Source organism: Plectrocnemia conspersa, unplaced genomic scaffold (assembly GCF_051122295.1).
Source record: "Plectrocnemia conspersa isolate PC_06_02 unplaced genomic scaffold, ASM5112229v1 ptg000003l, whole genome shotgun sequence".
NCBI lineage: Eukaryota > Metazoa > Arthropoda > Insecta > Trichoptera > Polycentropodidae > Plectrocnemia > Plectrocnemia conspersa.
Genome location: NW_028277167.1, coordinates 13,831,798 through 13,844,925, shown reverse-complemented (window position 1 = coordinate 13,844,925; position 13,128 = coordinate 13,831,798). Strand labels below are relative to the sequence as shown.

Here is a 13,128-nt window from a genome sequence, read left to right as displayed (position 1 = left end):
CAACTTAAAACTAAATAAAACGCTATTACATACGAAATCTTTTTGTAAAATCAGAATTCGAAAAACGACGTTTTTTCGAAAAAAACTACATACTATTTTGTAAAATTTTTCATTCGTGGATATCTTTTTTTGTATATGAAAAAATTGTAGTCTGTCTTTAATGGATATTAAACAATTTGATTATCCATCAATGCCAGGTAGGTGAGTCACCCATCAGCGATTCGCTTCGCAACTGAAGATATCATTTAAGCTTTTATTTTATAAACTTTCCTTTATCTTTAGGCATAAGATGGTTCGTCAGTCTTACTTTATATTTTATGTTTGTTTTGTACATCTTTTCTTTCACCATTGGCATATTCAGGTCCCGGTGAATGTATGAATTTAGAACAAACCATGATGCAGCTATGGGGGCCAATATAGATTTGTTTTGGCCAAAACTGGTCGGCGCTGAAGTAGAATTGTTGTGACGGTTTTCTCTCTCTACCGGCAAGCTTGTAAGGGTCACGCGTCCGCCCCATTTTGTAATGTAAACTCCGTCAATCTCAAATAAATATTACTGCAGTGGCTCAATCTGTGTCTCATTGCCACCCGTAACCAACAGCCCCTAAACAGCCAATATCCTCCTTTGCATTTTATTTTGCTATTTTAAATTATATCTATATTAGAGTTATTTTCTGAGCCCCATACTTGTATCCCATACAACCATATTAATTGTACGATGGCCTTGTATACGAGCAATTTACTGTCAACTGACAACTAAGAGCTTCTCCCTAGTAGCCAATAGTATTTTCTTAGGGCAAATCCCAATTACTTGCATTTGCTACATTTATTTGTCTTTCATGTAAATCTTCTGTATATGTGCATTCCCAGATATTTGCCACTATCTGCTTGTGGTTAGGCGTAAGTCCACCACACCCTGAATTTCTGCCATCCATCAGTGTGGGAGAGCAATGCACCCTCTTGGGTTAAATCCCAAACCCTTTAGGGGAAGGGCTCTCTCGGGCTGGTCGTCTGAGGTAGAGCGCGAGCAGGGCCGGCCCTAGGTTATTTGGAGCTCCAGTCAAAAACTAAATTTGCGCCCCCCCCCCTCTCCTATCAAAACTTTAATAACACATTACATAAGCTCAAACATATAATTCAAATTAAAGTAATCTAATATTATATTTGACACGATACTCATTTTTCGCAGACACTGTCTCGTCGTACAAAAATATTGCTCTACAAAACGCTGATCAAACCAGATCTGATGATTCAGAGAGCTGGACACTTACCTAGGCTGACGAAAGTCTAATTGGCATATTCGAGAGGAACGCGCTCCGCAGGATATATGGCGCTATATACGAGAGTAACGTGTGACGAATACGAGACAATCGAGAGTTCTATAACCTCTTCCAAAAAGAGAGTGTCTCCACCTTCATCAGAGTTGGAAGACTCCAGGAAGGATGTTGGTAGAAAAATATGTTTGTAACTGGTGAATGTTCGGTTTATATGGAGTTTAAAAAATGGGATAGCGAACCTAACCTAACCGCGAATGGTTGATGATGCTCATTTTATATAAAGTTAAAAAATTTGGAACAGTCTTATTTATTTACTAAATTAACATGCACAAAACAAAAAGCTTACGTTTGTAATTTACTGCGATATAATATGTTTGAAAAATTCGATACTTTATTAAAATTTTGTTATTTTATTAAACAATCCTCGCAAACTCTAAATATCTATCACAATAAAAGTTAAAAAGTACCAATTGCAATCACATATATATGATTGTTGCAACAGTGTATTAGTGTATATATTTTTGATATTATGGTTTTTTGAAAATATATACATATTGTTAGTTGGTTACAAATTTGTTATAAGCACATTCCTAGTGAATCACCTGACAGATAAGATATCATAGAAGCGATATCGTTCGGTGTTCGAAAATGTCGAAGTTAACGTGTTTATTCTTTTTATTATTGGTAGTATACAACGTCTACGGAGACGAGCTGTCGGTGGCTTCGGCGCGCATCGAGGTATTAAAAACTAATCTCTTTAAATTAAGTTAACCAGACGTCCTTCTCAAAAATGATATTCTCCAACAAAAATGTTCGAGGTGACCATTTTTGAATTCCCGCAGCATCTCTAAATAAAGAAAAAATTTCCGAGATATATTTTTTTAGTGTTATCTTTTGATAGTTTCAAATTCTGGTCACCTTACTATCTATACAAAATTTTATATTGTCAATTGTAATTTACAGAGTTGTCCGGGATGCTCGTTGAATCGTCTTTCTGAGGTTAAGAAGTTCATATATGAAGACTTGCCACTATATGATGTAGAATTCAAACGCATCCATGGCGCCCCACCTGAACTCGTACTGCTAAACAAAGAAAACGTAGAGATAGACAGGATTCCGTTGTCACAACGCACGAGAGCTGAATGCAACGAACTGTTGCAGACTAACGGGATCTTTAAGAAAGAAGACAAGCTTGAAAAGAATGAATTTTAGATCAACTCGATACGAACATTTCCACGCAAGGCGTACAAAACTATGTTGTTTTGTGAAACGTTGACGCACAAAATACAGTATTCAATGTTTTTAATTGTAATTATTAATACGTAACTGTAATTATTTCTTAAGTTATTAAAACATTTAATATAACAAATTGTGTCCATCTCTTAAATATCAGTTAACCTTCTCTAGACTAAGCGGGGTACATATTCACCCCAATTTTTTGCTATTTCAACCATTTGTTAAATATCTATCTTAATATTTACTGTAATCAATCAAGATATCCCAACGCATAGAATACAAAAAATATATTAATAAATAATGATATAGAAGTTTTGAGATTATAAATAACCGTTTACACTTGATAATTAATTTTAATTTGTAACTTTATTTGAATATGAAATATAAAAAAAATGTATTATTTTGTGTGGTAACTAATTGAACACTAGTTAGCTAATCGACACTGCCGTGTAATCTGCTTCCTCTGAGTGTATGGTTGGGGAAAGCTATTTATAGATAAATTTGATGGCGATAAAATGCATTTTAAACATGCTCAAAATAAAAATTTAAATTAATTTCACTTTTATATTAACTTTTTCAGTTTGAGGTTAATTTGTACTCAATACTTGTTCTCGATCCCATTTTCAAAGTCTCGGTACGCAAAGGTAAATCTGTTATTTGGGGACATATTTAACTTGATATCATTTAAAAAAGTATAGAAACAAACAAAAACTATTACATAATTCAATTAATTAATTAAACAGATAATTAAATTTAAAAAAAATCAAATTTCATTTTGCAATATTTATATCTAAATGATGTAAAAATCTGGGGGTCAAAATAACCACTTCAAAGCTTTCAGTACCAGCGATGTGGAATATGTTTGAGTATTTTATAAAAGGAAAAGCGTCTCTACAAGAAATAGTGATCCATGACAATCTTAATATTCGTTCGTATGTTAGAATTTTTGAATCACTTACGAGTCGTAATGTACTAAAACCAATAGCTGCAAGCACGGCTTTGATGTATCAGAAAACTTTTATGAATAAAAAGTATTGTATGTATTGCTTATTGAGTAATGATAAAAATATTATTTTACAAATGATCGAAATATAAAGAAAAATTGTAGAGGCATTCACTATGCAGCAAAAATTTTGTTGAGTTATTAGATAAAAGTTGGAAAAAGGCATACATTATTTATCTATTAGTCTCAGATTTGACCACGCTGGAATATTGCCGAATTTTGTAAAAAATAGAGACACATTTTGACTGAAGGTGGTTTGAGACAATTCATGAAAATGATACAATACATTATGGGACAAAATACATATAATTAAACATCTTGAAAAATGAATTATAATTTTATTTTATTTATTACAAAAGTTATGTTGCACAATTTTCAGTTGAATTTTAAATGGGTAATATATATATATGTAGATAAAGAAGTATACATTTCCGCTAAATTAAAATAACATTAATTTTATTTTTTAAATAAACATCTTGAATTTTTTCAAGATATTCTTTGTAAAATGTTTATTTTTTTGTAAACATTTTTCTTATACATATCGCTGTAGTTCTGATATCTAGTAACCAATTTGAGAAATTTATGGGTTATGAGCTATATTTTAATGAGATATATTCCATAAGCAGGCGAATATTAAAACTACTATAGCGACAAGTCAATTCTTTAATGAATTTTCATACCACCACTATACATGTTTTTTATTGGGTTACGAGGTATTAGAACTAAAACGACGATATTATGTAATACATTTATATCACATAAAATAAAACAATTTAACACATTTAAAATAAATGTAATATATTACTAATAAATATATAACACATGCACTCAATAATGAAAATCATATTTCACGTGTTGCCGTTAATTTTTTACAAATAACAATTTCTTGATTATTTTTTTAACAATAAACCAAACACTACATTTACATATAATATTAAATAATATACAATAAAGAGCACGAATAGGTCACTTTCAACTGTTAAGTTAAGCTTTCCTAAAATGCAAAAAAATTATATAACATATCGCCATATGTCAAGCCATTAATACACATTTCAGATTCCATCCTATGAAAATCTACAGTTCAAACACCGAATATAGAAGTAACTCTACTACACGTTTAAATTCGTAGAAGAAATATTATTTTGATAAAACATAGGCGTAAAAAATTACATTTTGATAAAAATTAATAGTCGTTCCCCTCATCGAAAAGCCAATACGGACTACTCAGATTTATAAGACTAGGTTCCGGGAGATGTTGTGTCGACCGAGTCCAAATTAAAACATGACGAGGGGCACGTATAAATAATTAATTGTGATTCGTTTGTAACATGTCTTCGCTCACTCGTAACGGTGTGCGAACGTATACCGATCACTATGCCAGAATCAACCACAAGATGAAAAGTAAAGCTACGTAAAGGAAAATCTTCGACAGTAGCTGCTCATCGCCGTATTGCGCCGTTCCTCGTGGAGCTAAAAATGAATTAAATCAGAATAAAAACAAAGTACATGACGAAAACGTTCCAGCTATATTTCTATGCTGAATTTAAGAATATTAATTAAAATGTATTGTTTTCGAGATTTGTTCACTGTTAAAAATATTAAAAAAAAGTTGCAAAGATAATTAGGAATTATTTATTAGGAGTTAAATTTTACCAACGCTCAATATCATAAAAATATAGCCAATAAAAAGATTGTGAGTTTTTTAATCATAAACATTAAAAATAAATGCTTAATTTATCACAATTACATAATTTATTAATTACATTAACATTCAGTGCCCGTGGATTAGTGAGCTGACTAGTAAACTTTTCACCTGCAAACATGAACGCACTCGTGTTGCTTTGTTGTGATTAGAAATTAGGGTAGGGTCGGTTTTATACAGCCACTGCTGCGTTTGCACATATATACTGAAACAATTATTGGGCGCATGCACAAGTCATGTTAACACTCAAAGTGACGTGCCTTTTTTTACCGCATATAATAACTTTTGAATTAACAGTAATTAAAAAATAAAAAATTATCAAATGTTTTGACCTGTATGCTAAAATTATTTAATGGGTCTCATATCATAAAATTTAAAATCATATAATTTGTTTTATTCTACTTTGTAGTTAAAAAAATATTTACAAAGAAACTGAATATTTTGAAGCTCAAAATAAATAAAATTGCATCGCACGATAGATTCTGAAGGAAAAAAAGGATAAATAAATTTAAACTTGAATAAAAAGTTAATCTTTTGGGAATTTCCCATCATTGGGGTTCAAATTTATTCTAAGAACAAACAAAATGAAAAAAATAAGTTTTATTGAGTTTATTCAATTTTTTTGTACTGCTCATCGATAGAAATTGACATATTTACGATAATTATTCTACCAAAATTACGTCAATACATTTAGGGGTCATTAACATATTTGTGATTACTTGGAACAAACTTTTCCATTCAATTTCTTCGATTAATATTATGAGTGATTTGCGTACTGCTTATCAATAAAAATTTACATACTCATGACAATTATACATTTTACCACCAAAATTACGTCAATACGTTCAGGGGTCATTGTAATATTTCCGATTACTTGAAATACCAAGTATTCACAAACCTTAAAATGCAATTTCTTCCATTAGGACTGTTAGTGATTACATAGTGAGCCACAGAAATAACCGAACAATTCATTCTACAATAAGACCACATTGAAATTATAATAGAAAGATATGTATAATGCAGGCTTAAGGTGCTTTGAAGTGTAAATATATTAAATTAAGCAAAATACTACAAACATTAATGCCTTTGTATAGGTGATATAGGTAAATTAGAATATTTAAAAAATATGGCACACAATATTGATAACAGGAAAGTACTGAAAAATGACTTTATTAAATATTTTATTTAAAGCAAATTTCAGTACTTGTTTATTATCACGGCTTCACTCTCAATTTGCCAGTTGCGAAAGTCCATTTACTGTTCAAACCCAAACCTAACCTAAGCAAAGTAATCATTATGCCGTTATTATATTCGTTTAGGTTAGGTCTGGGTTTAAACAACAAATGGTTTGGTGCCATGATAATATACAAGTACCAAATAAAATCAATGCATATCAGCAAACAATCCTCAAAATCAGCATTTTTCTTATATTTTATTTATATTGAGTTTCAAAATATTGTTTCTTTGTAAATATTTTTATAAAATAGAAATACAAATACAAAAACAAATTCTATGATTCTAATCTTGATGTTATGCGACGACAGATTGAAAACCACTGGTTAAATCATTTTAAAATATGTACCGATACATTCAAAACATTTTATAAATTTATAAATGACCCATCGAGTGTCGAGACGACTTTTGCGCATGCGCCAAATTGCTTCATATGTATGCAAACGCAGCAATGGCCGGTATAAACTCGACCTGTACAAATATACATTCTTCGAATTTTAAATTTGTTTTAAGGCATTCTCTCAGTATTTATGAACAATTTCCAAGAATTTTAGAAGTTTTGGAATGTTCAATGATAGCTTAAAAGTGTATTAACCTAAAAAATCGTATACGGTTTGCCACTATTCGTCAGTCTATTGTGTTATATCATACCGGCTGTGGGGCGAGGATCTCCAAAATTAAAAGTAGAAGTGATGAATCCGAACGGGAAAGCGCCGATTCCAAACGACATATAAAAACCGTCTCCGAATCCAAATCCAGGGAATCCGCCGGCATTTTCCGGCTCAGTTCTTTGTCCCGCAGGCCTCGGCGGAACCTAATATGTTATAAAATATATAGAATACTGACGGAAAAATCTGTACAATTAAGATAAAATGTATTACTTTGTTTCTGGGATCTTCTTGTTTAGCACTCCCGCGTCCATACAGCGGAATGACTTTGTCTTTACTGATCGCGGCTTTGCAAACTGGACACACTTGACGATCGGGTCTAGTTTCTAACCACTGATGCAAACACGGCCAACTGTAACATCATAATACTTTTAATTTATTTATTGCAATGCTGTAACAATAGTTGCAAATTTAATAGGCGGAAGAGGAACTGCACATGAATATGCTACAATACGAACCAAAACAAGTGGCCGCACAAGCTGACAACGGCGTCTTTGGCCGTGTCTAAGCAAATATTGCACTCCAGCATCCTATCTTCGGGACGTTCTTCTTCTCCGCTCCCGCCCGGAGAGTCCTTCTTCGTTTTGGGTTTGCTGGTGGTCGCCATCGCCGTAAATTTGGCCGCGAGGCTTAATCGTGTGCCGAAGTCGAATCGCAAAAAATAATATGCAAACAAGTGACGTATGAAGTTATCGGGTCATGTGATTCGAAAGAGACGGACAGCCTCGATCATGAGTTCGTCGGCGGCGCACGCCCCCGAATCGTCTCGGCGTCGATTACGCGCCTATCTCTGCGACCTTTCGCAAATCTCAATATTGTGAAAACAAACACGTACACAGGACGTCGGTGGTGGTGTTCATGATGGTGGTGTTTCTTTTATTAATAAATGCGGTGCTGACCTCGAAATATTCGGCCAATACCTCCAATACCTAAATAGCAATTATAATAATTTTAAACACACACAAACATATTATTAGCCAGGAGTGTCATTTGCTCCTCCCCCTTGAATTTAGCCAGAAAAATGCGTGAAGAAGAATCTTAAACAAATCGAAATATTAAAAAACGACCACTGACATTTGTCTCCTCCCTGAAAAGAGCTAAAATTATCTCCCTGATTATTAACCAGAAATTTTCGGGCTATCCCGCAAAGAAAATCTAAAAAAAAACAGTCACGAATTTAACACAATTTTTTTAAGTTATATATATATTATTTCAGTAAAATCATATCGAAATACATTTTCAAGGTGTTAGTAAAATTATATGATTTCAACATTACCATACGTAGTAATATTATATACTCGTATACATTAACATACTAATTAATATTTATTTACATGCGTATAAATGTTACAGGGAATCTGTATTTTTCAGTGTAGTTATATTTTCATTAGTGAAGTCCAAATACATTTTCACCAATAAATATATTTTTCTATTAGCCAAAATATAATTTAATAGATAGGGGCTAGTGAAATTATATGCTCCACTAAAATGTCTATGAAACTCAATTTGACAGTTGTGAAACGTCCATTTGCTGTTCAATCTCAATCCTAATCTGATTGTCAATATTGTCAATATATACAAAAATTGAACTCTACTTAGTTTAAGAACTATCATTCTTAAACTAAGAATAGTTCAATTTTTTATAAACATTCAAATCGGAAGTCGAAATTGGCACAAATTTCACCAGTGAAATTTACCTGTAATTAAACTGATAATTGCGTTTTTGCATTTCTTCCAAATGTTCTTTGCAACTTGAAAAAAATGTAAAAACATCGTTAGTCAACGTTGATTTAAAATCCTTTAATTTGTATTTAAATCCGTTCAAATAACCGAAATAATTAGAAATATTCTGTCGCTTGCCATGCAATTTTAAATTCAACTCGTGCAAATGGTTGGTAATGTGGGAGCCTAGACTTGTTATGGCCACAACTTTGCTGCACTTGCGTAGCACTTGCGTGACGGTTATTCTCTCCACTGGCAATCTTCCTCTATCTACCTCACTTAAAAATCACGAAATTTTGTATTAAGCTCATCGAGAATTTTTGTTCGAAGATAGGGTGCTACGGGAACTAAAAATAAGTTTATGTTCAAAGGGCATCTCCAAAATTTTTTTTGAGGAGAATTTCTCAAAAAATACCATTTTTTAAATTTTTATTCAAGGAGGACAAAGAAAAACAAAAGGATGACAACATTTTTGAAGAGAACTGTTGCGTGTAGGGATACGCGTGCTGGTTACTCTTAGGTCTGAATCCAAAAACACGTGTGCTTGTGTAAAAGCTTTATTGAGCTCGGCGTGGTTCGACCGCTTCGTAACGACGACCGGAGCCGACTGGTGTCAAAATTGGGGGCTTTCCCGAACGCTGAATGACGGCGTTCGCGAACGCGTACAAACGACGAAACGAGCGTCAACAAGAACAATCCTTCTGGAATGAGAACGTCTGGTCACCTTATCGTTAGACACTTATATAATTTGCATGATAACAAGGTTTAGGGACGGTGATGGTGACGGGTAGCAATTAGACACAAATTGAGCCGCTGCAGTAGTATTTTTATTGAAGATATGAGCTGTTTACATTGTAAAAAGGCGGACGCGAGACGATGCGTCCGAACGCCCGGAAGATTGGCCGTGTAGAGAGAAAATCGTCACGCCAATGCTACTCTAGTGCCGACTAGTTTTTGGCCATAACAAATATAAAATCGGGTCCCATAAGGGTATTGAATTTTATTATTAGGCAGCTTCCATAAATGATGTCACAGGTTCTAAGAATTTTTATATAAAACAAGTTGGTTAAATAACGGGATTCTAACATTACTAACCGGATCCTGCAATAAAACAATTTAAAGCTATTTTTAGGTGCATATTCGAAAAAACTAAGATGAGAACCCATACAATTTTTTATTCTTCTATAAATAATTATTTTCTTTATTGAAAAATTCAAATTATAGGTTGTTTGCTAGGCTAACAAATATATAAATTTGTTACGTTCATGGTCACTTTTTTCCAGTTTAGATCACTTTTGACAGTTCTCGGAATTGACATGTTCCCACATAAATGTGTAACTTTAATTTATTTTACGTGTTATGATATTACTTTGATATGGAGAATCTTCCCAAGTCTTTTCAATAGAGAAAAAAAGATAACTGTCTTCGATGTGATATAAAAACAATCGAAGAAGTGCATCGATGGTTTAAAGAGTAGAGTGCTTTATCAATAACGTGTTGGATTAATAAAAGGCGACAAACAAATAATCCCACTCGTTTTCTTTATAGGTGTTTTATTTTATTAGAAATATAAAGCTTTGATTTATCATAGTGCTAATAAATGTGTCATCACACTACTGGAAAAAACTTTATTTTATGAAGCTGAAATTGATCTACTAGTAAAAAACACAAAGCATACCTTAGCTACAGATTCTTATGTCAAGGTAAATCATAGTTGCGATATCATTTATTTTTCACATTCTTTTGTAAGTTATCAAAAAAAATGTTTACTATTTAGAATGACTATCAGACTATTATTAAATTTATCGAGAAGCATAATCATGATATCATTTGTGCTGATATATTATCAAATTTGCGTCCATTGGAGGAAATAAGAATCATGTTTAATAATTATTTCGATTGAGGACTGAGCGTCAGGGAGTCACTCGACACTCACAAGTCACACTTTCGGTTAAAACGAAAAAACATGTTGCATCATCGAAATGACCGATGCTTCTATTCTGTTGGAAGAATGTATGGAATAGAGATAATTTATACGTCGAAAATATAGAGGTAATTTAAAATATTTTGTAGATATAATGATACTTTGTCGTATTATTTCATCTAATTTTTTTTAAATTTTGTTATAGAGTGACGACGATGAACATAAAGAAAATAAAGGAAAAAATGACCAAGATATTGATGAGGACTATTCAACATCGAGCAAGAGTTGTGAAAAAACAAATACAAATATTGTGTAGAATAACGATGACAAAAAATGGATTTTCTTACAGCATATGCCAAATACCGAAATAATAAACACATATATGACATGCTTAGTAAAACATGTAGATAAATGTAAAACGTACGAGTGTTGTAAGAAAAAAATTTCAGGGGCAAATAAACCAAAAACCAGAAGGCGAACGTAGTTAACCAATATTTGCTAAAAAATTAGATCCATAATTTAATCAATTTAAACGAATATGATAATCATATTTTTGTGTATATTTATATAAATTAGTTTTAATCTACACAAACCTAACAAAAACTTAAATAACTTTTTCTTAAGAAATAAATATTTACCATTTGTAAATAGGTACATCCAGGCCTCGTATAACACGGTCATATGGTTCCACAAAAACGCAGTGTTATACAAGGTTTGCAGTTCATACAAAATTAGGGTTTGCGTTCCAAGAAAATATCTAAGTTAGTTAATACCCTTTATTTCTTAAATAAACAATCAAAAAAATATACATTTTCATATTTATCGAAATTTTTTTTAATATGTAACATATAATCATACATTCATCATCGCTATCACTTAAAATTCAATATGCTCGACTCTTTTTCGAGATCGGTTGTAAGTTTTCATCATCAGAGGACTCTGGAGTATTTTTGGATTTAACCTTTAAGAAATCTGTAATAAGCGATTGTCTACTTTTAGCATATAAATCTTTACGTATTTCGTTATAAGGGCCAAGATCTGCTGTAATCCCTCTTCAACTTCAAACCTCTTTCCGTCATAGGATCATTTTCTATAAAAAAATGTTCTAATTTATCAGCCAATCCCAAGCTGTCATTTATTGTTTTTAATGTAAAACATTTAACTACTTCACTGCAACTGCTTTCTAAGTCATTAACTATGGTAGTTTCATCTAACATTTGTTCTTCTAATTATTTTTGTTCAACATACGATCTTCCAATATTTCTCCAATATCTTGAATATCCATTACATGAAATTTTTCCCCACTAATACCACGACAAATGCTAATTATTCTTTGGTATTCATATTCTATTTGTGGTACAACATTGTCTCCAGGGACTACTTCTGGCCACAGCTTTTTCCAGCAAGAATTTAAAGTCGATTAATTTATTTCTTTAATGGATGTAGAGACCATATCGATGCAATTTCGAATAGAAAATTTTTTCAAAGCTTGTGTAACTGTTAAATTCTCATCTTGTCGTAGCGCGATCCAATATGCGTATAAATCAAACATGTTGATTAATTTTTAATTGTTGTTTTATTCAGAAACCATGTTATATATAACGTGTTGTACAAAAATATGCCACAATTCATCAACCGTGTTATATGAGGCTTTGGTGTATACATATATCCAGTTTCAATATTACCAATTATAAAAAATAAGCCAATTGGTCTTACAACTTCAATGTCGTGAATTTTGGAAAATATGTACATTATTTCTAATATCTAAAAATATTTACATTAGTATGCCTATCTAATATAAATTTTGTCCTTTTCGTTTGATAAAATTTTAACACCCTCCATGAAGAGGAAAAAAATGGTTATTTAAATCAGTCGATTTTCTAAGAATTTGGTTTTGTAGTTTTCCATTAAAGTCTGAACATTATTAAAATCTTCATTATTAAGCACTTCACAATAATACAGAAATAAAGTAAGTTTAACCCCAGTACCATCACACGTTCCAAGCTTTAAAGGACTTTTTTATGTAATTAATTACTTTTGTAACAATACGAGGAAATATTTTAGTTTCCTCGTTCATATTTTTGGATCGTGAAGCATACAGTGCGTCCGGATAACTTTATATTTAACTAATGCCTTAAAATCTGACACGTGTCTTGACATTGATGTGCTTCGTTAGTAGAAAGTCAAATGCAATTATTCCACTTCATAGCGTTCTTTTGAAAAACTTACTGATTATATTAAAAAATCACAAGAACGTACCTTTGCTAGGGATGGAGTTGCAAATATATATTTATATACACCTATCTGTTTTTGAAACACCATTTAAAAAAACATCTTAGGAACTCATGGGCATATTTTAAATG

General features: G+C 32.0%; 2 protein-coding genes and 1 long non-coding RNA gene across 3 annotated transcripts; 2 read left to right on the top strand and 1 right to left on the bottom strand.

Moving 5' to 3' along the window:
• Positions 1 to 1,854: 1,854 nt before the first annotated feature.
• On the top strand, positions 1,855 to 2,646 carry LOC148236658 (selenoprotein M-like). Its single transcript, XM_088182789.1, has 2 exons — positions 1,855 to 2,015; positions 2,241 to 2,646. The coding sequence occupies exons 1-2, from the start codon at positions 1,926 to 1,928 to the stop codon at positions 2,487 to 2,489; spliced, it is 339 nt and encodes a 112-aa protein (XP_088038915.1). The 5' UTR covers positions 1,855 to 1,925; the 3' UTR covers positions 2,490 to 2,646.
• Positions 2,647 to 3,840: 1,194 nt separating this feature from the next.
• LOC148236657 (E3 ubiquitin-protein ligase RNF185-like) lies at positions 3,841 to 8,015 on the bottom strand. Its single transcript, XM_088182788.1, has 4 exons — positions 7,578 to 8,015; positions 7,333 to 7,471; positions 7,103 to 7,265; positions 3,841 to 4,986 (listed from the first exon to the last, which is right to left on the bottom strand). Exons 1-4 carry the CDS (start codon positions 7,724 to 7,726, stop codon positions 4,889 to 4,891), a joined length of 549 nt encoding a protein of 182 aa, XP_088038914.1. The 5' UTR covers positions 7,727 to 8,015; the 3' UTR covers positions 3,841 to 4,888.
• A 2,097-nt stretch (positions 8,016 to 10,112) lies between these two features.
• On the top strand, positions 10,113 to 11,241 carry LOC148236656 (uncharacterized). Its single transcript, XR_015808965.1, has 4 exons — positions 10,113 to 10,314; positions 10,390 to 10,544; positions 10,619 to 10,893; positions 10,971 to 11,241. It is a non-coding gene; the product is annotated as an uncharacterized LOC148236656 (long non-coding RNA).
• Positions 11,242 to 13,128: the final 1,887 nt, after the last annotated feature.